Source organism: Vidua macroura, chromosome 14 (assembly GCF_024509145.1).
Source record: "Vidua macroura isolate BioBank_ID:100142 chromosome 14, ASM2450914v1, whole genome shotgun sequence".
NCBI lineage: Eukaryota > Metazoa > Chordata > Aves > Passeriformes > Viduidae > Vidua > Vidua macroura.
Genome location: NC_071584.1, coordinates 13,317,147 through 13,342,060, shown reverse-complemented (window position 1 = coordinate 13,342,060; position 24,914 = coordinate 13,317,147). Strand labels below are relative to the sequence as shown.

Below are 24,914 nucleotides of genomic sequence, written 5' to 3'. Positions count from 1 at the left end.
TCTTCTACTCCCCACTTATCCAATTCATGTTTTTGCATGTCTTGTCAGATCAGTTTAAAACATATTTGAGGTGAGCTGCATATTGACTTTCAACATGTTGAAATTTGAAATATCTAGGAAGCAATGTCATAAAATGGAAATGTTGCCAAAGACAGGTGCGTGTGAATTTCGTGTAGTCTGTCAAATTCTCAGAAGCCCAACAAAAGGGTTCATTTCCTAAAAAATGACTTTTGAAGGCAGCAGACACACATAGGATGGTCTCACCAAAGAGAACTAATGCAGATGGTCTGATGAATTAAACACACACACACCTTTTCCCATTTAAGTGTATATCACTGTATAGCACAGATTAAAGAGCTCATTGTAGAGCAAAGCAGATAGTTGGAAGAAGACACAAAAGCATTAACCTGTATAACCAATATAAGCAGCTAAAACTAATGCTGCTTACTCCAGAGTATTAAGAATTTATTCTACTTTTCTGCACAGTAACTGATTTCCATTACAGCAAAGCATTTCCTATCAGACAAATTTCATAACCACATGGCTCAGGATAGACTGCGTAGTAAACCCTTTGATAGCAATACATTTGGAATACCACATTTGTTTATTTCTCCTAATATTAGTCATTTATTTATAAAAACACATGCAAAGGATACTTTCCATTTAATACTATTCCATGTCAAAGGATAGAAGGCACTAAGATTACAAGTGGATTATACTGAAATAAGAATTCTTTTATTTTACTTATCTTTAAAATTGGCATGCAGGTGAGTAAAACCACTTTATTGAACATTTAACTTTCTAAAAACCAGCTAAGAATATACTTTCATGACATAACCGTAATAGAACAATCTTTTGTAAAGTGTTTTTGCAAATAGAATTTTCGCATTATTGAATTCTTTGTAGATGTTCATCATAACACTTTAATCTCCCGAGTTTCCAAAAACTTCTCTTCCATTTATATTAATGGAAGATGTGGACAATTTAAAAAAAAAAAAAAAAGACATTACTGGTGCGAATAAGAAAGAATTCTCTTAGTTCTTAATGCATGAGATGCCGTGCACCATGAACAGGAAGTGGGACTCATGTTCCTTTATGCCTCAAAGCTGTTAATTCAGAACTGTTCTTCACCCTCACTGTAGTACTGCTTTAATTCTTAACCTCTGCTTATGTCAGTCACTGTTGCTTTTTTGTTTTTAAACATTTGGCAGTCATGTTAAATAACAGCCATGATGCCATGGGACACCACTTTTTCAAGTGTTATTCACTTTCTCCTTTCCTCTTAGTCACTTGCTAAAACTGTCCACCTAATATATGAAGTCACGTAGGTCTCTCTCCACATAGTCAACACAAGCACAAATATGAATATGATTTGACTAGTGGTGCATAAGCTTGCTGTAACAGCTTTCACCATGTTTGACAAACTGCATCTATATTCTAAACCCCAGCAAAATAAGTGCCACGAAAGAAAATGCAGCCTGACAAAGGCGTGTGCACGTACCCACAGCTGCATTCCTAACTCATGTACTAAGCCAGCTGCCCTACACCTACATATATTGGCACATGCCAGTCTTCCAAGTCCAATAAAGCCTAATTTTCCCTAAGCAATGTCACTGGATCTCTCCAGCTTGGGGGAAAGTTCGAGCTACTCTGGATCAGTTTCACCAGCAGTCAGGGAATGTGTGCCTTCCTCATCCCTTGGCCCTCTGTATAAAGTGAAGAGTTACCTCTCTGCAGTGAGGATGTCCTGAAAATATCCCTGATAAATAACTGGTGGTATAGAAATCCACCAGCCAAGAGGCAGCAAGCCCCTTCTGCTCCTTCCCATTGTCAGGAAAGGGGTACCAGATCCTGCAAACCAAGCAGACTTCCCAGTGACAGAACCATGTCCTCACCTGCAAACTCATCACACCTCAGCTCCTGCAGGTCCTTCATTTCAGGTACTACCCAGCCACAAGCTCCCCACGGCACAGAACTCTGCGAGACGAGCTCCTCACACTCATTTTCCCCCATCAGCAAGCACCACAAACTTCTCCAGCAGACACTGAGCTAAGCCTGCACAACTGCAGGACAGCCAACAATTTTGCAGTGGCACTTGGTATATTGGTGCTTCCTCCAAGAAGCCAAACCTGCTCACAATCACCAGTTTCAGCATTTTGAGACAGGGAAACTGAGGCAGAGTTCAGCTATCAGGTACACAGACTAAAAAACTCTAATAAAATCTATGCATCTTGATCATCAGTTTAATCTCTAGATAATGTCACTTGTAAATCATAAGCACGAAGAAGTTCTTAAAGCTAAGATCAGCTTTATTAGAGGAACCTGAAAAACTGGAATTTCATTTTAAATACAAGGAAAAAAAAAAACCACTTTTAAGACCTTCCTACTTTGCATTCCAAAGTACACTGAAGCCCCTATTTTATAAGCTTTAGATGTCAAGTACCAAAGGGATTAAAAGCTCAATCATACCTTTGTATACCCTAGATCCAAAATATTTAGTAACAAAGCGTTCATCTGTGAATCCTAGAGTTTTATGGCCATTTATGTTACGTCAATATGTGTTCCATTTCACACACCACTTATTCCTCAACCCTTTACTCAAAACATAAGCTCTTTGCCAGTGTGCGGAGTACTACTTACAACAGAAAAGTTATCAGAAAAACATCAGATTATATAAAACAGTATCAAATTTACTGTTATCGCTACAATGAAGGTAATTAATCCAATCACCTTTTTTACTGGCCAACCTGAATTACAAGAGATTTTTTAATTAGTTGATTTATATTGCCTAATGAAATAGGTGCCATTTTGTCACATTTCTCATTCTTTATAATAAAACACATGAATAATTTTAGCTTTAGATATATGAGTCCTCCTAATGTCAGGTCTGTGTGCCAATAAAGAAATGTCTTCATAAACATTGAGATACATTGACTCATTATCAAGAGATGATTAAGGCTGCTGATCACATATTTCTCATGCTCCAGATAAGCTGAGCATCATACAGTTTAAACATGATCACTAAACCTGCTCATACTTTCAAAATACTGAGATAATCAGCCACAGATTCCCATCACAAAGGCTGGAGCATTCTCAGGGTTAAGATTAGCACTTTAAAGGCAATGCACAAAATAAATGCTCCCTTTCAGCAGCAGAGACATCAGACTGGTTTTCAGACTGATTTTTCTTGCATTTAAGACTCTACAGTTTAAAAACAACACCATAATATAAAACACTAATGACCCTGTTTCCCTGAAATAGATTCAAAGGTCTCATAACTCTTATCATCATGATACTTGCCTTATATTTAAGTCATATTTTTTAACAACTCAGAATAGGTAACAATTTATAGGAAAAACCTTCTCTTTTGGTAGCCTTAAGTATATTTGATGCTTTCTATAAAAAGACTGAAGCACATCCACATCTTTTCATAAGATTAATTAATCTTAAATGTGAGCGTGCCCAGCACAGGTTTTGCACAGCCAGGTTTGTTCCCCCAGCCCTTCTGCCCGAGAACAATAGTGACCATGCACATGGCGCTGGATCCTTTCAGCCCCACCATAACAATGCCACGCTCAGCAACAATAAAAAAAAAAGACATTTAGAGGACCTGTGCACCTCTCTCTTACAGCATGTACCTACTGTAGCTGAAGCAAAAGCCTATCTGTAAGCAGACAATACAAGCTTAGAAGTATTAATATTGTAGGTATTAGGCTGGAATTTTATTGGAAAGTAGTAGCCTTTACAGCAATTTCCAGATAGAAAAGTCACCTACACTGCTACCTGTGCATTTTAAAGCAACTCTTCCTCCTTTTGGAAGAGCTGCTTTCCTTAAAGGCAGAAAGAATTCAGTACCCTGAGCTTAATAGTTTTATTTCAGAGAAGGAAAAAAAAGCCACCTGTATATGCTAACACAGAACTCACAGCAACAAAAGGTGAACAAAAGCTGCATCAGGATTTGGCAAGACAAAGGCACATTGTGAAGCTACTTTACACTGACAACCTGTATAACTATGTAAGTATTCAGATATGAATGATTCAAATTTATGTTATAAGCTTTTATTGTAACTTTTTAATAAAGACATTCAATTTGTATTAAGGCTAAGAGTTTAAAGACTAAAACAAGACCAAAGCAGGATGATTTCACCTCTACAAGAACTCACACAAACAAAAGTGCAATACAATACAGCAGGTGATTTCAAGCTCAATTTCCAAACGAAATAGTCAGAAGCAGGAAATTTTCACATATACACTATATAGAAAGCCTGCCAGCCTCAAAGCTTAACTTGTCATTTCAAGATCAGCTCCACAAATTAACACCACCACAAACTTTTCAAATGAACATACACAGTATCATTATGAATAGGGCTTAATCTGCACAATTTCTCTACGTTTCAACAAAAAGGGAAAGACTTGACACGACATCCATCATGAAACATCCAGGATAAAATCGGGAGGGGGGTCTACATAGCAAACAAGATAAAATTCTGAGTGCCAATGTCATTTAATATGTATCAGGGTATTTTGCCACAGGGTAGTCTCACAAAAAGAATTCCCACCTTATTATCCTCATTTCTCTCACTTACATGTATGCTGGAGAAAGTGGCGATGACCTGGATGTTTTAAGCACAGGAACTGGGAATTTCCAGATAGCAGGAGAGCTCGTTTTCCATTTCAATGGCATGTTGTCACCACGGTACTACAATAACAGTAAACAGCGTTTCCATAACAGACTACCAACTAGGACTTCCATTCCACACACTACTGACACAGCAGTGGCTGCTGCTAAGAACAAGGAAATGATTCTGCCAATGCCCTTAAACCGATGCTTCCAATCTGTAAAACAGGGCTGTAAGGCATCTCCTTTTAAATCCTGCTGTCCCCTAAAGCAATATGATGATTCTATCCTTCTAACTCAACAATAGTGCCACCTCGTTAGGGAAGCACTGACTGCAGTATATGTTAAGAAAAAAAAAAGAAAAGACTGCACTCTGCACACCAGCATAATGCAGCTTTATTTAATAAAAGCAGCTAATTTTTAAAGTACTGTTTCTGATGCTATTGTTCTACCTTAACAGGGACACTGCAGCACTGTACTATATTCTCTTCCTATTAACCTCATTTCTGACCAATGGAAGCAGAAAAAAAAAATGGGTTTCATATGAAAATGAAACAACATACCTACTCAGAATACACTTGTCATCCTCTGAACATTCTTCTTTTGAGCTGCAACAATACAAATGGGATATAAATCTCAGCATAGCCTTAGGCCACGGCTAATAGAGATCAGTGACTAAATTCAGCAGCCTGTTTTCCTCCTGTGCAAGCTCTGACCAAACAATACAAGAATGCCATTATGGAAAAAGCCCATTGCAAAAATCAGTCCTTCTAATCCATAGCTAGGAAGACAAAATAAAGCAGAAATCGCTGCAGGTTTCTGCATGCTCTTCTAATAGCTTCTGGTTCAGGATGCTCTCATTTTCCTATTCTCATTTCCAAGGAGGAAGAGCAAAATCTCATGCATTTTACAACATGATATGGGAACACAAATATCACTCTGTCTTCTGCAGTAGAGAAGCAGAGACTAGCAGGCTGCTAATAGCAGTCTTTGTAGGAACGCTATCAACAATCTAATTCTCAACGCCCCCCCAGCAGCTCCCAAATTGCCTCCAGAGCTGACGAAGCAGATGGTCATGCAGGTCCCCATCAGGGACCACTCTGCAGCTCAGGGCTCTGCTTGGTGACCTCCCGGGGCTGACGACAGCAGGGAGCAGGGAAGGCGAGCTATTAAAAAGGGAATGGGGAATTTAATAGCATCTTATGCAGAAGCAGAGCAGGTTTCTAGGGAAAAGAAGGCAGAGATTTTGCTATACTGATTACCTTACAGGAAAAAAATACATCACCTCTAATGTATTGCCACAGCAGACCAAATCAACACTAAGATATTTAGTCTACAGATTTCAGAATAGTCTCTGTACAGCATGACAATTTTTCTATTCATCAGGACAGCTTAATCCTCTCATTAAAAAGCCAACACCCTGTCACGCTGCTTAGCAATAAAGAATTGAACCAGTAGCTATTTCTATAAATGTCTATGAATTTATTCATTCTAGTAACATTTAACAACACTTTGATAGGGTTCTGTAACAGTGAAACATTTCAGGTTTCACAGTTACAAAATGTTTTTCAAAATGTTAAATTCAATTTTGGTATTAAATCACCAGGGAATAATTGATGCTCCTGATCACCATTATTGAAAATAGATTGAAAATAGTTTTGGGCAAGTTGTTACCAAAATCAAAGGCAAGGAATTAAAATAACACATGACAACCTCACTCAAAACCAGATGCACCCCTTGGACAAACAATTGAGGGTCTCTCTCCCACTTCTCTGAAGTTCTAAATTACAAATGAGCAGCATTAACCCAGGCAACAAATTTCACAGGAACTGCTGCTACTGGGATGCTGAACAAACACCACTGGGTATGACAATAGTGTTTATTTGCTGTGACTATTAAGAAACACTAGTCCTGCAAAAACATCTATGCAGTTTTAGCACAGTCATACTTTTAGCAAAAGAATTCAAGTATTTACATGCCAACAGGCATGCCTGGCTACACACTTGGTCAATACTGCGTCCAGTCTCTCACACACACACAAACTAGTACTTCGTGCCAGCTCTGCACTGAAGGTCTAGAAATCAGGTTGAAAGACGTTAAATAGCAGCTATTATAATCACAAAGTAAAAAAAAAAAAAAAAATCATTAATTTGCATTCACACACTCAGCTTTGCTTTTACATTCACCATTATACAGAAGGTGTCTTAAAATACAATAAGCAAACACAGTTACTCCCTTCCTCACACCTTGTGCAGCCAGTGCAACCAACTGGTAACTGCTTGTAAAGCCTCTGGCTTACTGTTCTGCCACCCCCAAGGAGATCTTCACATGTTTTATTTATTAAGAGCAGCATGACAAATTAAAAAAAAAAAAAAAGAATGAGGCTAAAGACAATCAATGGACCCATTTTTTCAGAAGTAACTCCAGAAACACCCTTTTGATCAGTAGAATAAAATCCAACTCAAGCCACAAAGTCATTCCCAAGCACTGACTGACATTGAAGTCAATCCACACAGGCACAGAAATCAGAGTTATTTCTCACTTTGGCCCCCAACAATGTCATTCACTCTAGAGGGCAACATGAGTCCTCAAATACCTGCTCTCCTTTGTGTGCTCCTAGTTCCACTTATTTTTCCATTTACTCTACAAACAACATAAATAAAATCTTAGCAGAAAAAACAGTAAACATATTTTTAAAAGTACAGGAATTCCAAGCACTGCCAACCAAATCTCCTCCCAAAGTCCAGCACAAACTACTCCACCAAACAGCCCAAGTAGAAAATCCAGAACTGAAGAAAGTAGCAGTGCCAGGTACTCTAAAAATAGGGAAATACTTGTCACTTGCTAAAGAACAACCATGTGAGAAATGAATCACCTATCCACACATAAGGAGAAAAAACATAAATCAAATCCCATTTTCTTCCTGACAGTCACAGACTGGTTGCATATTCACAAGGAAAGTACTATTATTATGTATTTTATCCTTTACATTAACTATTCCTAAGACAACAGAACATCTCAGTATATAATTCTGATATTTTAATTGAGACTTCAAAATAACGTTTTAGCTGCACATTTGAAAATATGGGAAAAGTAATCTGATCTCCTGGAGTGCACTGCACCCACTGAATATACATTTTTCTGTTCTCATATTACATAGCTTTGCTGCTCATCCTCAAATGAAGGATTTTGAGGGCCAAAAACAGTGTTACAGCTCTGTGCAGAATACTCCTTGCTGAGAAAATACTTTCCCAGTGAAGTGCTCTGAAAACATACCAACTTGGCACACAAACTGGAGATGTGCTTTAAGTTTAAAACTCTCAAGTGCTGAAAATCCCATGATAACTGCACAGATTAAACATAATTTTGGGACCATTCGAGGGGCTTTTCTGTAGTTTTCTCACAAGCAAGTTCACATTCAAAATTAAAAGCATCTACTATTTATAACTTGCTTGAAGTTATATTCTACTTATTATCCATCCTTAATTCTGTGTACAAAAGATGAGAAAGTGTTTGGGTTTTAAGCAACTATTTCCACGCTTGTGTTTCCAAAGCTGCACTGAGCCGAGTATCACACACTTCTGCACAAAACTTGGCTGTAAAGGAAAGGAATAGGTGGCATAAGAAGAAAAAAAAGTAAATAATGCCACCAAAGGCAAGATCCCAAGGTGCCATTTTACAGACCTGAAACGTTAAGCAAGGCAGAAGCTACTGACTGGGTTGAACAGCAGTGCAGCTCTGATCCCACAGAGACAAGACTGAAAAGTGCTTGTGATAAGAGAGGAAAGCACTTCCTAACCCTCTCCCTCCATCTCTGTACCTACATCCTGCTTCACTATTAACAAGCAAAATTTGGCCCCAGATGAGAAGAGCAGGCACCCAGCAAGCACATGACCAAATCACACACAGAGTTCCCTTGCCAGGGCACTGATCACAGCATCTTTTCTTCTGAAAGCTCTCCCTGATCTTCAGAGCAGGAATACAGCTAAAACCACGTTCCTTGTGATTCTCTTCCTTTTCTGGGGATATCCTCTTCCTTTGTGCAACTCTAATGCTCAGCTGCCACCACGTTGTGTCACACATAGCAACTGTCAACACATTGTCCTCTTACAGCCCACTGTGTTCACAGTTCTGGGGCATCTGTACATCCAACAAAACTTTTAAACCATCTCTGCATTTCCCATAAGACTTCCCTTCACAGTTGTTCAAAAAGAAGAAAAAGGCAGAGGCAGAAAGCTGTTTCAGAGCCCAGGCAATATAAACTGTTCTAGTCTGAAAGTATTTATTCTTAGCCTTTGAATGCCACCTGAATTTTTGTAGCAAACCAAGCAGAATAAAAGTCAACTTCTAGAGATGTTGCTGGATTTTCATCAGTTTGCACAGATAATGAGTTTTACTTTTTTTCCTCAGTTCTTAAACTGCTAAAAACAAAACTGAAAAAATACTTGCTCAGTCAAGTGATTTGCTGTGGTTAAAAAATTGCTGTTCCACTTTAACAGGCTACTTACCTCTCTCCTTTTATTCATCTCTTAGGTGTCAGAGGAATCGAAAGCACTAGGTGAAAAGTAGGGTTATGCTACATCACAACTTTCTCAAGTCTTCCAAACCCTTTCTAGCATGACCTGAAAAGTCTTCTCACTTCCAGAAGCTCAGGCTTCTTAAGCTTTCCAGAAAGAAAAACAGTCAAAGCTACAGTGACAGTATGATGTATATCTCCCATTTTCATCTAGAAATGTAGACAACAGAAAAGTCTTAATATTTGTGTCACAAACTATTTCCTACTGATACAGTGTTTATATAAGAGAAGATGCCAGACTCAACAACAAGAAAAACACCTTAAAATGGTAGTGGTTAGACCAGTAAACATATTCAAACTTCTGAGATTCTTTTCCCCCACACCTGTGTTCTAAAAATTCATTGATACAAAAGCATGTTTCCATTTTAAAATGGGCATTTGTTGTATGATAAAATACCTGGTTTATGATATTAGCAGTAGCAGAGCTCATTCCAAACTGAAGGCAGAAAATCAGTTTCACATAGGGAGGAATTGCTCTCATCTTTTCTTTATCTTCAAACCGCCAGCCTGCTGAGCTGATGGCTACACCACACAAGAGCATTTTGATAGAGAAGAAAATAAAGCAGAACCCCCAAAATCCAGCAAAATATCCCCAAAGACATGGAGCTCAAATGCAGTAATCATTTCAATATCCAAATAATTTCAGATATTTAATGCAAAGGCACAAGTCTAGAAACTGAAGAAAAACTGACTGTGTGATAATTTAATTGGCTTCCTTACTCAGCTCTTTCCACTTCACATGGGTGCTTCTCATGCCTCTACCTCTGGCTTTTCAGTCTATTAAACTGCAGCTGTTCCAATTACTGGAAGAGAATAATTAAAAGATGGTGTTGACAGTACTGCCCTATACATGAGTCAGTTAATTAATACAATTTCTTTGACCATATATTGTCAAAATATTCATACCAAAATTCATATGAAGGGAAAACAAATCTTTGCCTAAGGAGGAATCCAAAGGAAACCACTGCAGTCACATCTGCAGTCCTCTCACAGCAACACTGAAATATTTCCCAAATACTGAAGTACAGAAAAAGATTGGCAATATGCACCTGGCAATGCTTTTACTGAAATGGCAACTTTTCTAGGAACATCAAAGATCTTACCAAAAAACAGTCTTTGAATTCTTATTTTTTTAAATTTCATTAAGAAATTAGCTTTAAAACTGCTAAAGACAGTTCTGACAATTACACCTGTACTTTGACTTGCTACCTGCTATGCTGTCTCAAAATTTTTATAACTGGGGATAAAAAGGCCCTCGGACATCAGATATAAGTTACAGCAGCTCTTCGAAGCAGTTGCACTGTAGACATTAAGATGCATGTGATGGATAATAAATGGATCCATCCATAATCTCATCTCATAAATGGATCAGAGATGCTTACAAAGTAGTTACTATCAAATAAATTTAATTCTTTTAAACTGGGGTGATTGCTCAAAGAACAAGGAACAATCATAAAGCATAAAGAAGTGAGATAAAGTGGGTTTGCAGCCAACCCCTCCTGCTGTCAAAATGCTGTAAGCAGTGCAGGGTCAAGTCTCTATAGCAATATGTGGGGCCCTTTCTCAAACAGGAAAAAAAATCCCCAAATCTTGAAATACTAAGTTAAGCAGTCAGGGCATGTCCTATGTGTTTAACAAGAAGTGCTACAGTTTACTATCCACTAACTCAGCATTTTTTCCTGTATAAATGAGGAAATTGCTGCAGTAACATTTTAGGATGCATCAAATCAGTGAAAATATTATACATAAATATACATATGCATACTATATATGTGGGATTGTGTATATAGCATATGTGTGCATATATATACACATACATACACGCACACTATATATATATATATAGATATACATTATTTTGATATATATTTGACAAATACATACTACCCTGCATCTGACACAGCCACTTCCCCCTCCCTTCCACACATCTCAGGTAGGAGAGATTCAAATTCTCACATGATTTTCAGACTACCAAAGTTATTCAACAAACCAAATATGCTGAGAAAGAATCATGTTGAGAAATTAGTTTCTCCATTTCGCACATTCTTCCAATGTCCATAACCCTGGTCTTTGCATCATTCATAAATGAAAAAAAATCTTACAGTCTAAGTTTGAAACTTCTGAAATTATTCAGCAACAGCAAACATTCAAAAAAACTCACGCCATTTCCTATAAGGTCACAATCAACTATTTTAAAAACTACTTAAGTAAAATAAGTTTGCTCAAATCTTAAGTCTGATTCCCAAAAACTTGCAGGAAATGAGAGACAGGAAATGCACAAATTCAGTCCCTGCAGTATTCACACTTTAAATATTTGGAAGCATTCATTAATTAAAATATTAAAGCCTGTCTCAGGCATATTTGGTAACAAAGTTTCAGAAATATTTCAAATATTCTGAAGTGTGTGTTTCTTACCATGAAAGTGGGTTTTATTTTATGCCACTTATGGATGTCTTGCATTTTATTGTGTGCATTCTTGAGAGAGATTTCTCTAAAATTGAGGTAAGATTTGTCAAGATGCGCTGTTAGCTTAATTACAAGACACAGGTTATAATATAAAAAAAAAATCAGATTTGCTTAGGTAAATTACTGTTATGTAAAATTTATTAGGTAAAATATGGTCTTGAAACACTCAGTAGGAGGTAAAAGCAAAGTGAGCTAATGAAGGTTTCCAATTTTTGATCTAAGTCCATGTACTCTACTGACAGCACACCACCAAGAAGAAATGCTTTTGAATTAGCACCAATTTATTCAGAGAACTTGGCTCATCTTCCCCAGGTGATTATATTTAATAAATCAACACAGAAAACTGAAGGCACAGTCACAGCAGCCAGACTGACCCTGCTGAAGATAATTGTCTGAAGCAACAGTTATTTTTATTAGGTCAAACTGTGAACTACAAAGAATTTATTTCTAAACAACTTCTCTACAGCTGTTATAGTCTGCTGGCTGCTCAATTTATTTTAGTAAAGTATGCCTAAACACATTTACACATCAGACTCAAATGCTGCAAATATATTCAACAATTTAGTAATGGAACAGAAGCCAGGACTGAGCACCAGCCATGAACGACTTCAGTATTTCCTGCACCACAGACAGCAAACTGCAAATGACAGGAGTCACGTGTTGGGTAATGTTTTTTGGAAATATTCTTAAGCAGAAGTTTGTAGGCTTTTTCTTTCATCCTTGAATTATTTATATGGAATCTGTTAGTCCTCTTGCATTCTCTAAATCCTACCATCTTTATCCACTGGAGTGTGTTTTTGTGGTCCTGCACACCTACAGAAAGTGTCCCTGATGAAAAGAGAAGAAGAGCGTGGGGAGGCAAGAACAAAGCCTTGATCACTGCTCTTGTGTGCTTCTGTAATGACTCAGTTTCATTAAAAGCCAAAAATACAAACCCTTCCTGAACACAGGAATTCCTACTGCATTGTCACCTCTGATGTCTCCAATCCACAAAATCTCCACTGTGGACACTCCTGACACCTCTATCCAAAGGCCAGAATCCCTCAGGAAGGCTGACAGAGAATGAGATTGAAAAGGTTTCAAGAAAGATGCTGATGCTTCAAGTCCAGGTTGTCAGAAATCATTGTGTGCAACCTGGGAGCCATAAAACCTGCAAGCATGCATCTTCCAGGATGCCATGGCCACTGCACTGCAGCTGGCTGGACTCCTTCAAGGAGTCACAAAAGGGACACCCAGGTGCAATCAATTGAATTACCTGCCTTCAGGTACTCTGAAGCATATCAGATACAAATTTTTATGAAATAGCAATTTGATCTTAAAGTTCAGCTTGCCTCCACACAGGGACATGTGAAAGTTTTAAGCAGCAAAGAGTTCAATTTCAAATTTGTCACTAATTTTAATTGTTTATCACTAGTGTTAATTTCTCACATTCAGTGAGAGGATAAAAAAGTATAATTTCTCTACACGAGAAAAGGAGTTTCAGGACCACAGATAATTTCAAATAAATGCCATGAGAACAGGTGAAATTAGTAACAAAACCAGAACAGCTAACAGGCAGTGTGGGAAAAAGAGAGTTTTGTACTAAATTTTCATTGTACAATCAATGAGTGTACTAATGACACAGAATTAGCCTCATCCTAGGGATCGTCAACATTTAAAAAACACTTGCAGCTTTCAAAATGCATACCTTGCTTACATTTAGATTTTTCCAGGAGACAAAAAAATACGATCACAAAAACAATTCTTCATATGAACTCGTTCCATTTCTCTGAAATACACAACTATCTTCTACTTCTAAATCACTAAATGTTGAAACTCTTGTGTAATAATTAAATTATAAACAGAATATTACAAACTGCTTTCATCTTTAGCAGATCTGAGAACATAAATTTGTGGAATTTAGTTTTAAAATTCCACATTTCCTAGGCAAAGTTTTGAAATATGCCAGTTAGTTATTTCAAATATGTTATGGTAGGCAAATATATAAGCTATTAATTCATTTCCAAAAGCAGGTTTTAAGTTTTAAAATATTCACTTAGCAGTCTGGAAGAACTCTGCAATTGCAATACCCCTATTTAGTGGCAATCTGGATAATTTAGGATCAAATGAGGACATGCTGCTTTGCATAAAATAATTGTACATCGCAAGAAAAGTACAAGCTGATTTTAGAAAGGCCCATGGAAGAATGGTAATCTTATTTGCATTTTTAAAAACTATTAACTATTTAAATCAATTACTTTAAAGTATTATGATTATAAACCTTATGATTATAAACATATTATTTATGAAGTTTCATAAAACTTCAGACATCTGACTCCTGTTCAAAAGTGCAGTTCAGTGCTTTCACCAATGTCCATGTAGCAGCTTCTATAGGTCATTTTACCAACACTCCACACCCTCCTGACAGTTTCCTACATCTTTATTGAGACACGTGGCCACATCTCTTCACCTGGCAAAGCCCCCTTCAGAAACACAGAACTGAAAATAAATCCATGAAGCTGAGAGGAGGAGAAACTGCAGAGAGGTGAGTGGGAGGCTCAGCCCAGTGAGAGCCACCACCAGCACAGCTGCACCACTTCATTCCACCCACATCATCTGGTCAGGAAAGAAAGGGTCTAAATTCTGCAAATAACTTTAGGCTCCTATGCAAAACAGTCACATCCTTCTCATCTGGGCTGCTCTAGTGAATCACAGCAGGCTCAGGAGAGATCACATTAGAGAAAAAAAAAATAAAGAATCAATAGATGTGCATGGTGTAGAGGTCCTTGGGGTGAAATAGCATTGCACAGCTGTGATGCACGCAGACACAGTGCAAGAGTCAGCTAAACCAAGAAATATCTACATTTCAGCACCTTCTGCAGCTGCAGTAATGTACTTTTCTACTGCTGAAGATATCATTTTGGAGCACACATAGAGAACACCAAGCAACTGTGATAACTTTGAGCTGGGACAAGCCCTTCACTGAAATAGCTCCAAGTAAAGCAGTTGTAATTCGGGGCTTTGTCTGCCAGAGGGAGCTGAAGGAAAGCGAAAAAATCTCATGCATCTCATTCCTTCAAAAGTTTCAGGGTTGTCCTACACGTTACAATGAAGTATTCTAACAAAAAGGAGGTTGAATGTAAAATCCACCCCAGCTGTGTCTGGCACAGGGCACCCCTGCACTGACACCCCACTACCAAAACCTTGCCCATCATGCCCAGTGCCCTTGCTCTAGGAGGGAGTTCTCTACAACTCTGAATGGAAACAATACCTCCATTTAAAGTTTATTTAACTACTTTTTGATCAACACCATAGTGGAGATGACTGCTCCAGAGACAGACCAATAAGGAAAGCATCAAATGAGATGGTATCTAATACCTTCTTATATCAGCTTGTCAATAAGTGCAGGGCAACACTGCACAAAGACTAAGCTTCCAGTTAGATCTGAAAATAGATTGATATTAAAAGGTTCACTGGTCTTTTTTGCACACTCTTTTCACATACTGCTTCAAACACCTAATGTTGGTACACCTAAAAACCTGCCTGTGGTTAGAGGTGCTACCACACAAAACTATCATTTATATGTTACCATACCAGTAACTTATTTTTTTTATAGCACTTGCTAAAGAGCTTAAAAGAAACAGGAATTGGTCTCTTTTTGCAAATTGGTAAAACAAGCTATTTAAACAATGTATTCTTGGGAAACTGGGATTCTGTAAAACAGCTCAGGAAAGAATTTCACTGCACACATATTGGATGACCCCTTTCTTCCCCACTGCATTTTCAGGTAAACTACTTCCACTTTCAAAAACTTTACCTATAAAAACCTGCACACAAGGGTTTTGCAGTTTGAAAAAAAAAAAAAAAAAGGCAGAGTTATTTAAAGGACCTTATATAAATCACTCTTTTAAATGCCAAGATCCAAGCTGATCCGGCTTCCCTCAGATAAAAATTTCACCAACAGCTTTAAAATCAGTGCAGTAGCATTGTGTGCATTTCTTGCAATCAGAACACTTTTAGGAAAACCAGTTATGCCACCTTCTGGTATTCACAAGAACTACACAGCAAGACAAATTTTAATACATTCCTATTTTAAATGAAAAAAAAAAAAAAAAAAAAAAAAGGACCAGTACAAACAAAACTCATATTGTCTATGAAACCAATGAAAAATGCTACCTTTTTTAAGCTTTGGTTGATCTGTGCAACATCATAGCTAGGACTAGCTAGATTGGACTAGTTTGTACCCAGCCTTGAAGCTCCTAAGGCCGTACTACCCAGGAGATGGATCTGATGGTCCTTAGGGGTCGCTTCCAACTGAGGATATTCTATGACACCTACTGACAAACACAGCACTCCTCCCAAACATTACCTGGTCTGAGACATGAGCTATTCTGCTCTTTGCCCCATCTTACCAGCTGCAGCAAAGAACTGGGAAAGGCAGAGTGTGAAAAGGGTGAGAAAATTTGTGGAATGACTTCTGGACAAGAATCAACTTTCAGATTCGACTTAGCAGCATGGAAAGCAGAGAGGAAAGAAGAAATACATTCAGAGTACATAGTGTCACAAAAAGCATGGTATATGTGGGGTCCTTATTCACCAGCTCTCCAGCACAATAAAGAGAAAGCTTTACATGAAACTAGCAGATGTTTGGTGGAAAAAATGAAACAGAGGAAATGTCTTCAAGTAACATGCTGCAGCTATCCCACCAGAAGCAACTTTTCAATAACTGTTTTTACAACACAGATTTACTGAAGCAAAGCGAAAAAAACCAGTTTAAAACAGAAGTGGTTGTACCCAGTGCCCCATAGGTGACGCCAGCACTCACATACAAGGCCAGCAATCAAACTTCTCCACCTTACCTCCCAGTACCAAAGCATCCCTAGTACTGCAGTGGGACACACACACAGGTAAAAACAACTATAAACCCCCTTCCTCCTGTATTACACCTGGATCTATGCAATTAACTCTGTATTGATAAAAACACAAGGGAAGATGAATTTCAGCTATGACTTCAAGAAATTTTTGATCATTTCCAATCTATGCCTTCAATATAAAACTGTTTCTAGATGTCAAATTCCCACCAACAGTTTCTGAAGCAGAAAAGACTTCAGTGATGGAAGAATGAAGGCATAGAATTAGGTATGAAATAATACTAACAAAATAAGTGAATAACTGACTCCAAAGTGTGTCAGCTACTACCTCACAACCCCTCTCAAGACAAACATTTAGTGATTCTCCAATCTTAGATAATCTCTGACACAGAAAGTAGGTATTTCTGACTATAATTTTCCACTGTACCTTTGAACTACAAAATTTTACTATGTGAATTCAAAACAGAATTTGGCAGTTTGGAGTAGCAATCAAACCCAAGACCATGCTCAGTCACTAATGTACAAACAGCAGAAACAAGGTAAGACAGCTGACACATAAGAACATCTATTTGCATGCTGACTTGCTCATCCCACCTTCCACAAACCTCTGCATATTATTTCAGCCATATTTACTCAACTCTCTGCAGTATGTGTCCCATGGTATAATCATTTTCTGGATTTCTAAACAAAGCAAAACTTACATTAATCAAAGCTTTGCTTTGATATGTTCTTCCAAGTGCAGTATATTTTACTCATTCTGAAGTTTGGCAGTTTCATTTTCTGGAGCTGCTGAAATTACAATTTTGCCCACACAAGACAGAATGATAATATGCAGAGGGCATACAACACCATGAGAAATACAAAACATGATTCTCACCATAAGCAACACCATAAATCATGCTGCAAATAATATCTTATTTGCCTGAAAGATTTTACAAGAACCTCTGAAATAACTAATATAACAGCAAAGTTGCCCAGTAATTCTTCAGGAGAATCATGAGAGTAACTCAGACCAGGCAGAATGTGACTGCAACCACCTGAACAAAGTCTTGCTGCATATTGCACAAAGTGTTGCCAGGAAAATGCAATGCCATAATCCCACATAACTAACTGTTAAAATAATATTTTTAAAAAGCCATGCTCTAGCATCAGTCATGCCTGACCTGCTCCTGCCTCCCCATGTATCTACAGACATTTATAACTGGAACTGAGAAAATTCCTGCAATATTGAAAGCATTTCTTCACTCACTTGGAACACTGATTCTAAATTTCAAACCTTATACTAAAAAGAGTATTGGTGTCTAGAAATTCAAAGGCAATCTCAAGGGAACTCAGTACTTTCATGACAGTAAAATCCCTGAGAGCTGAAGCTTTGGAGGCCTTTGAACAGCATATACTGAAAACATGAAAAGAAGGCAAGATTAATTCTGGGGATATGTGGGAAATCTCTGCTGAGACAAACATACATTACTCCAAAAGCACAGGATACAGTGGTCAGATTAGGAAGGGAGGAAGGCAGGAAGGCAGGGCAGTAAAACAGATATTTATTCAGCAGGGTCAGTACTGAACTCAAAGCAAAATGCAGTTCATAGCTTAAGATAAGATGAACATTTGCCACAAGAGTTTCTGTAAACACTGAAATAAAAACTGTTCAGTGAATAATAAACCTCTACAGGGAAACCAAGAGTTACAGCAACTACGAACCCAGGAGTTTTACATAAACACTGTTACAGAAGACTGTTCTTTCTTTAGTGCCTTTCATGAAATTTCTGTGAACTTAAGCTCTGGCTCATATCCCAAATCAAGCAACAACATGCACAAGCATACCTTCTTCTGTTTGAGTCTTTCACTAAAGCAGAAATATAAGCAAACTACCAACACCGTGTGGTCCAAAAAGCAGCTGCTGGGGAGAAATTTCTAAAACACGTCAAAGTTTTGCTGGATCTTGAAATAAATGTTCATTCAGCAACATTTTTTTGCTGTGGGAGACGGGGTTGCAGATAGCACTAATCAAAGACTGATTAATTTAAAGGAAAAGGCTTATTTGAAGACTACCAAGTATTTTAAATAATTAGATTCAATAAATGGTTAAGAAGTTTTTCAGAAGTTTCAGTCATTGCATCAGGCACCTGGGTGTAAATAACTAAATACAGGATTTTAGATAAGCAGCCTATTTATAACTGTCTTTTATCAACACCCTAGAACAACGCACAAGGCGCAGTGTGACTAAGCCTTTACTCCAGGGCTCTAATCTGATGAAAGCCTACAGAATCCAAAGGGCAGAAGTAAAATTAACTAAAATTATTAAGCCTTAGCTTTCTGGTGTTGAATATACCAATTCTTTTTCACAGCAAATTCCAGCAATGTGATTCAGTTCATTTACCCTCCTCCCTCCCTCTGCATCAGTCCTCTAACCCAGTTAACTGGCTGGAGAACAAGGCCATTCCTGTTCTCCAGCAGTGCTGCTCATTACTCCTGAAGCATGTACAGCAGAGGCATGGCTGCTCCCAGTGCACAACAAGCCAGCAGCATCACATAATTACTCCTCATCAGCCCAAGTCTCTGCCACACCCCACTGCAGAGCAGCAATGAAAAGGATTTCCGGCTGCCAATGACAGACCAGTGATGTCCTGGCCACGGCCCTGAGCAAAGCCCAACACAACCATGTACTTTGCTGTATGGGCCAAGCTCTAATTATCAGAAAACAGAACTGAACAGTCACGTTGCTGCTCTAATTACCGGGAGACAGAACAAGAGAGGAGAAAACCTGGCTGTGAGAGCAAAGAGGAGCCCAGACAAAGGCAAAGATGCTGCTCCAGCCAGGAGAGAGCAGCTCTGTAAAGCCTGGAAACTCCTCTGCTGCAGCTCTCATGTTCCACATTGCTCTGACTCACTCAAGTCACATCAATTTAAGCAACAGCAAACAAGGCTTTGCTCCTTGTCCAGCTGGGCTTCTGAGGGACTTGCTGACTTGTTGATACATGACCTCTGTGCTCTTTGGGACAACAGAAGCAAAACGAGATTTAACACATTCTCCTTAAATTAAGTTTCCTCCCGGATCCTTGGTTGATCCACCTCCACCTACCCAGCTGTCACCTTAGATTCAACCACCCTGTAACAGGTGAGCTGGAACAGAAGAATGAAAGTAGAATTCAGGAATTTGGAACAGGGTGGTTGCATGCTGAAAATGTTTGGAATCCAACATGATGGAGCTGGATGTGAAAACATAGCTTGGGAAAATGGAAGGAGATTAGCAAGATGCTCAAGTTTCAGCAGTGCCATAGGAAGGTCAGGCATAAATATACACACAATATTGTGACAAGGCAGAACAGCAGTAGTTATAGCTGAAGGTTTTCCGTGACAGACATGGACATTTAAACAGTGCACTGTTATGTTCCATTGTTAAATTTACTGTTATCCACAGGAATCATACTGATGTCTGGATTTCAGTGTGTTTATTTATGGGATTGGAAGTCACCAGGATGTAAAACACACTGCTTGAAAAACTGAGCTGTTTCCCTGAACAGCCTTCACTGGTCCTGCAGGATACTTGTATAATACCTCTGAAGATCACATGAAAACTTAATAGCTGCTTCAACTTTCATTCTCCAGGACACAACATTAATGCAAATATACCCCAACACTTTTCATTATTACAAGATGTCCTTAACAACATTAGTAAGCTTAAAGTGCAGTTCATTAAAACAGATCAGTTTCAGATGCAAAACTGATCTCCCCATACAACAAACACAAGCAAGACTGTTTTTCCAGCACAGTCTCCACCACTGTGTGATTATTTTCCAAGATATGACTGATTTTGCATCCAAGTGAACTGCAACCTGCATATCAGAGACATCCCAGATGTCCAATGACAATAGAATAATGGCAAATGTATTACCAAGCTGCACACAGGGACATAGACAGAACACCTCCAGCATAAAAAAAGAGTGGAATGTACACGTAGGAGGTTTTTGATTGGTCGGGTTTTATAGTGCAAGGAGGGTTTTGTGTTCAGGTGTGGGGAATTTTTCTGTTCAAATAAGGCAAAAATATAGACATCCTTCAGTTGTTTTGGGGTGGGGAACAGTTTCTTTCATTTGTTTTAAATGTAGAAGGTACCAAAGTATTTGGTAACCATGAAGAAAGGGACACTTCTCTTTTCAAAATTAGGTCACTTCTGTTAACAGCAAAATTAAATAAAACAGATCAGACATACTCAAATAAAAGTTCTCTTTAACTTTTTCCCCTTCCCTTTATGAATAGCAGATAATGTAATTCTTCCATTTTGACTAAATGTAGGGACATTGATTAGAGCTAAATTTCAGCACCAAAATTTTCTGGGGAGCAAGCAATTGAGACAGCATTGTTGCTTTTCAAGACTACAACTTTTATTTCAAAAGTGTTCATTTAGATGATCAGCTGCTAACTAAGGCAGATCAAACTGCATATTAAAATGATTCATTCAGGGGTAATTTTTGAATGTTTTGTACATCATCAATTTAAGAACTATGCCAGTCTGTACCCAAAAGTTATACACACAGGTTAAATATAAGGTCACAATCAATAAATTACATGCAGGCAAACAAATACCATACCCTCTCTCTAAGGGACAATGCCATACACACTATGCGAGTAGATTATTTTAGATTTAGGACTTTAAAGCACCTTATCATAAGTATAGAGTTGCTTTGGTTAAAGCCCTTCTTTTTAACTTGATGCATTCAAATAAACAGCAAACAGAGCAGGGAAACAATTTCTCATAACCCTACAACCACCACTCACCAGGAGCACAACTATAATCAGCAGACACCCACCCAAGTGACAGAAGACAGAGAGAGGAAACAAAAGGGAAAGTGACAATCAGCAGGAGATTACACTACACTGCTAACAGGTGTCAGCAGATGGAGAACTTTCCAAAGCCAGCTTTCCAGAAAAAACCTGCTTACAGTATGTTGAACATCCTACAAGCCGGCCAGACCTTCCAAGCAGCCAGGGCAGTTTGCAAGTTCACCTATCCCAGTGAAAGCAGCAGCTGACCTCCTTTGAATGAAATATGAACTATTTTAGATCCACACCTCTCTGCCTCCCACATGAAGTTCAAGTTGCAAACAGTTCATGTGCAAAAGGCACTGGCTCACAAACCATACACTAAAGCTGCACTTGGACAGATGGCAGGACCCACAGCCATGTCTAGAGGAAACTGAACTGCATTTAACCCAGAAACATACCCAAACCAAAACCCAGCTTTTAAATATGAAAGAGAATGTTTCTGCTTTGAACCACTGTTCTTTCTTTGTGAAAAAAAAAAAAAAATTAACACGAGGACACCTGTGTCATATTTCAATATGCTCATTAAGCCTGCTTATTAACTTCTAGTCACAGAAGAAAAACATTGGCTTTTTTTATCAAATATTCCATCACAAAGAAAGCATTACTTTTACCTAGCCAATCCTGAAAAAATTACAGGTATTTTCTTTTAATGCAAGTCAACACTACAGCTGTAAGTATTCACTCTACTACTCTTTAGGTAATTTTAGTGGTTGGTTGAAAACAAAGATTATTTGGAGAGCTAAAAGCATTTACTGGAGAAAAACTTTCTACTGAAGAGGTTAATTCTTCCACTGAGATTAAGAAACCTTTACCCCTTAACAAGCATAAACATTGTCACACACACCATACTGAGGCCAGATGTAACAAAAACAAGTGTCCAATAAATAAGGTAAGAAGTTTGTCATAGCCTTAAAATAAAAATCCACTGAATCTTTTTCTAGTTCTTTATCTTCTAATTTTAATTCTTACATGAATATATTTTAAAAGGCTTCATACGGTAATGCCAACATTCACAGTTTGAATGGCAATGGACTTCTAAAGTATTCAAGTGCACATGCCTGGGAACAAAGGACAAAATCATGAACATAGTGAGGACTGAAAGCACTTGTAACATCACTTCTTTGAACACAGATGTGTTCATCTGCTAAGTAAAATGAAGTACAAAAGAATAACTTGAAGGAAATAGAACTGAGTAGGTACTGGTTGGGATTACTAGAGACAGGAAGCTTTCAGAGATGGAGAGAACACATACATAAGAACTCTGCTCTAAGGAAAGCATATAACTTTCTTCTTCAGAGTTTCACAGAATTATTCATTAAAGAGCCATTTTTCACACTAAGCAGAAATGTGACTGACCAAAACACTGCTAAGAGGTTGTGTGCACTCAGAGTGCAAGTCTGAAAAGTGAAACTTGAGACTGAATATGTTCAAGTCACCATAAATGCATCCAGCAGGCAAAAGGCACTTGAGTGCCTGTTATGGGAAAAAAAAAAAAAAAGAAAAAAAAAAAAAAAAAAAAAAAAAGGCAGAAAATCCATTGCTTCTAATCCAAGATTAAACCTATAAAGAAAATCCCCCCATCCCCCCGGAAGCAGCAAGCAGCATACCAATGAGTTTGGTCATTCTTCAAGACTGGTTCAGCTGCTGCCAAAACATAACTTTAGTAATTTAAACTGTTGTCCTATGAATTATCTGTTTAGACTGAGACAAAAGTACATAAATCAGTCAATGAAACTACAGAAACTATTAAAATTTCTTCAGTCCAAACTTGCTAAAAGAAGGTTGCTTAATGTCAATACACGCCTTGGAACAGAAATAATTAAGCATTTATACTTAAGATGAATGCTCAAAACAGTTACATTAATCTAGTTAAATGAAAGGTTTAAAATGCTATTAGCAATCCAAAGGAAAAAAAAGTGGAAGGCTTAAATGGCATTAACAGAAAATCCTAGTCATGAATGATGCCTCTTGCTGCAGTAATATTTTCAATTACCTATAAAAGAAAATAAATCCTACCAACATACTGAAACAGTCATAGCCAGGCTGCTACATTTCATACAGAGGTGAAGAAAGGCACATGATGGATCCCTGTCACTTTCTCAGACTAACACTAAGTCAAAACTGTCATTCCTGATAGGATGTCAGGATGTAAAGTTCCTTTACAAAGTAGTGTCAGAAAGTGTTGTGCCAGCAGCACATTTCATCATAAACTTATGACACCTAATCTTACCTGTTCCATATAAGTATGATGTCCCTATTCAATTGCAAAACGCATGAAAATTAATGAAGTTATTTATGTTTGAGCATGCAGCTCAAACATTTTCTACAGAAACATTCTGCATTACAAAAATAATTATTTTTCTTGTTTCTTTAAAGGAATGAACCCAGTTACTCCAACATAAATTAACCAGATCAGCCAAACTACCATTATGGGTGTACAAAGTACAGGACAAGATAATACAAACAATGCTATAGCTTCTGTGTCCATATTATAAAGGAACAATTATGTTTTAAGAGAGAATTTAATTTCTAGGAAAGACATTGAAATAAGGTTGCTGTTGGAATTTCTGTTGGGTTAAGGTGATCAACTTGCATTAAATGACTTCTGAAGATCTGTGGAGTCCATCTCCTGTTTACTATAAGAAATTAAGTCTTGTGGTTTCAAAAAAACCTACATCACAGAAAGCCACAAAACAGATGAGACGTTCTAAAACATAGAATCACATCAAATCACAAGTTTCCAATATCTAAAATGTACTTGTAGAGAAGATGGGAATTGTTCCCTTCACAAGGATACAATTATCTCATTTTTCCATCAAAAATCTCTCTTGAAAACATATTAAGAACCAAATTACTTTCCAATTAAAATCAATATTAAGTCATTTTTGTCACCACAAAGCATTCCAGACATTGAAAATATTCTGTATTACAATAATGAAAAAAAAACCTACCAAACTTTACTAGCTTTTCGCTTTGCCAACGAAGCATAAAGAATCGAAATTCAAAAGCTGAACTAGGTTTTCAGACATTTTAGTATTATAAAGCCTTGGGTGAAAGTGACAGTATTTATATCAAAATAATCTTCTCATTTCTTCTCTTCTGCCCACATGCTACCTCGAGTTTTGGACAGATCTTTACTTATGCCTTTTATCTTGCCTGCAGCAGTACATCACTAGGGACGTGCAGTTTTGCCTGACTGGTAATTTGTTTGCTGGGAGCACTAAAGAAAGAGTGTTTTGTTTGCAGGATCCTGTCCCTTGGCATGAAAGTGAAGACATAGGAAACATGAAGGGTGCTGTTTTCTCTAAAAAACTTACACATTCAGAACAGCAAGGGCCTTAAATAAATGCAGTTACATCGCTAAATATTTTTTATCAATTTATGTCATCAGTTAGGATAAACTGGGTAAAAGCCATCTGCTAGAAGTGTATACTGCAGGTATAAAGAGTTACTGGCAAATAGACAACAGTTTTCCAAAACTTTTTCTACAGCATCTTCAAGAGGCAGCCTTTTCTACTTTATTATCTAGTGAGGTAAAATCCATCTCTCACAAAATTAAATTGTTCTGGCTTCT

General features: G+C 37.8%; 1 protein-coding gene across 4 annotated transcripts in view; it reads right to left on the bottom strand.

Moving 5' to 3' along the window:
• KLHL13 (kelch like family member 13) overlaps window positions 1–24,914 on the bottom strand; it is an 81,086-nt gene that overhangs the window by 32,863 nt on the left and 23,309 nt on the right. The window contains exon 1 of one of the 4 annotated variants that reach the window (XM_053990305.1): window positions 5,182–5,261. The exons of 2 other annotated variants lie outside the window; for them this stretch is intronic. In XM_053990305.1, the coding sequence (XP_053846280.1) occupies window positions 5,182–5,261 (80 nt within the window). Of the gene's footprint in view, window positions 1–4,586; window positions 4,698–5,181; window positions 5,262–24,914 lie in introns of those variants that run through there. One more of the 4 variants, XM_053990302.1, reaches the window with a different exon arrangement.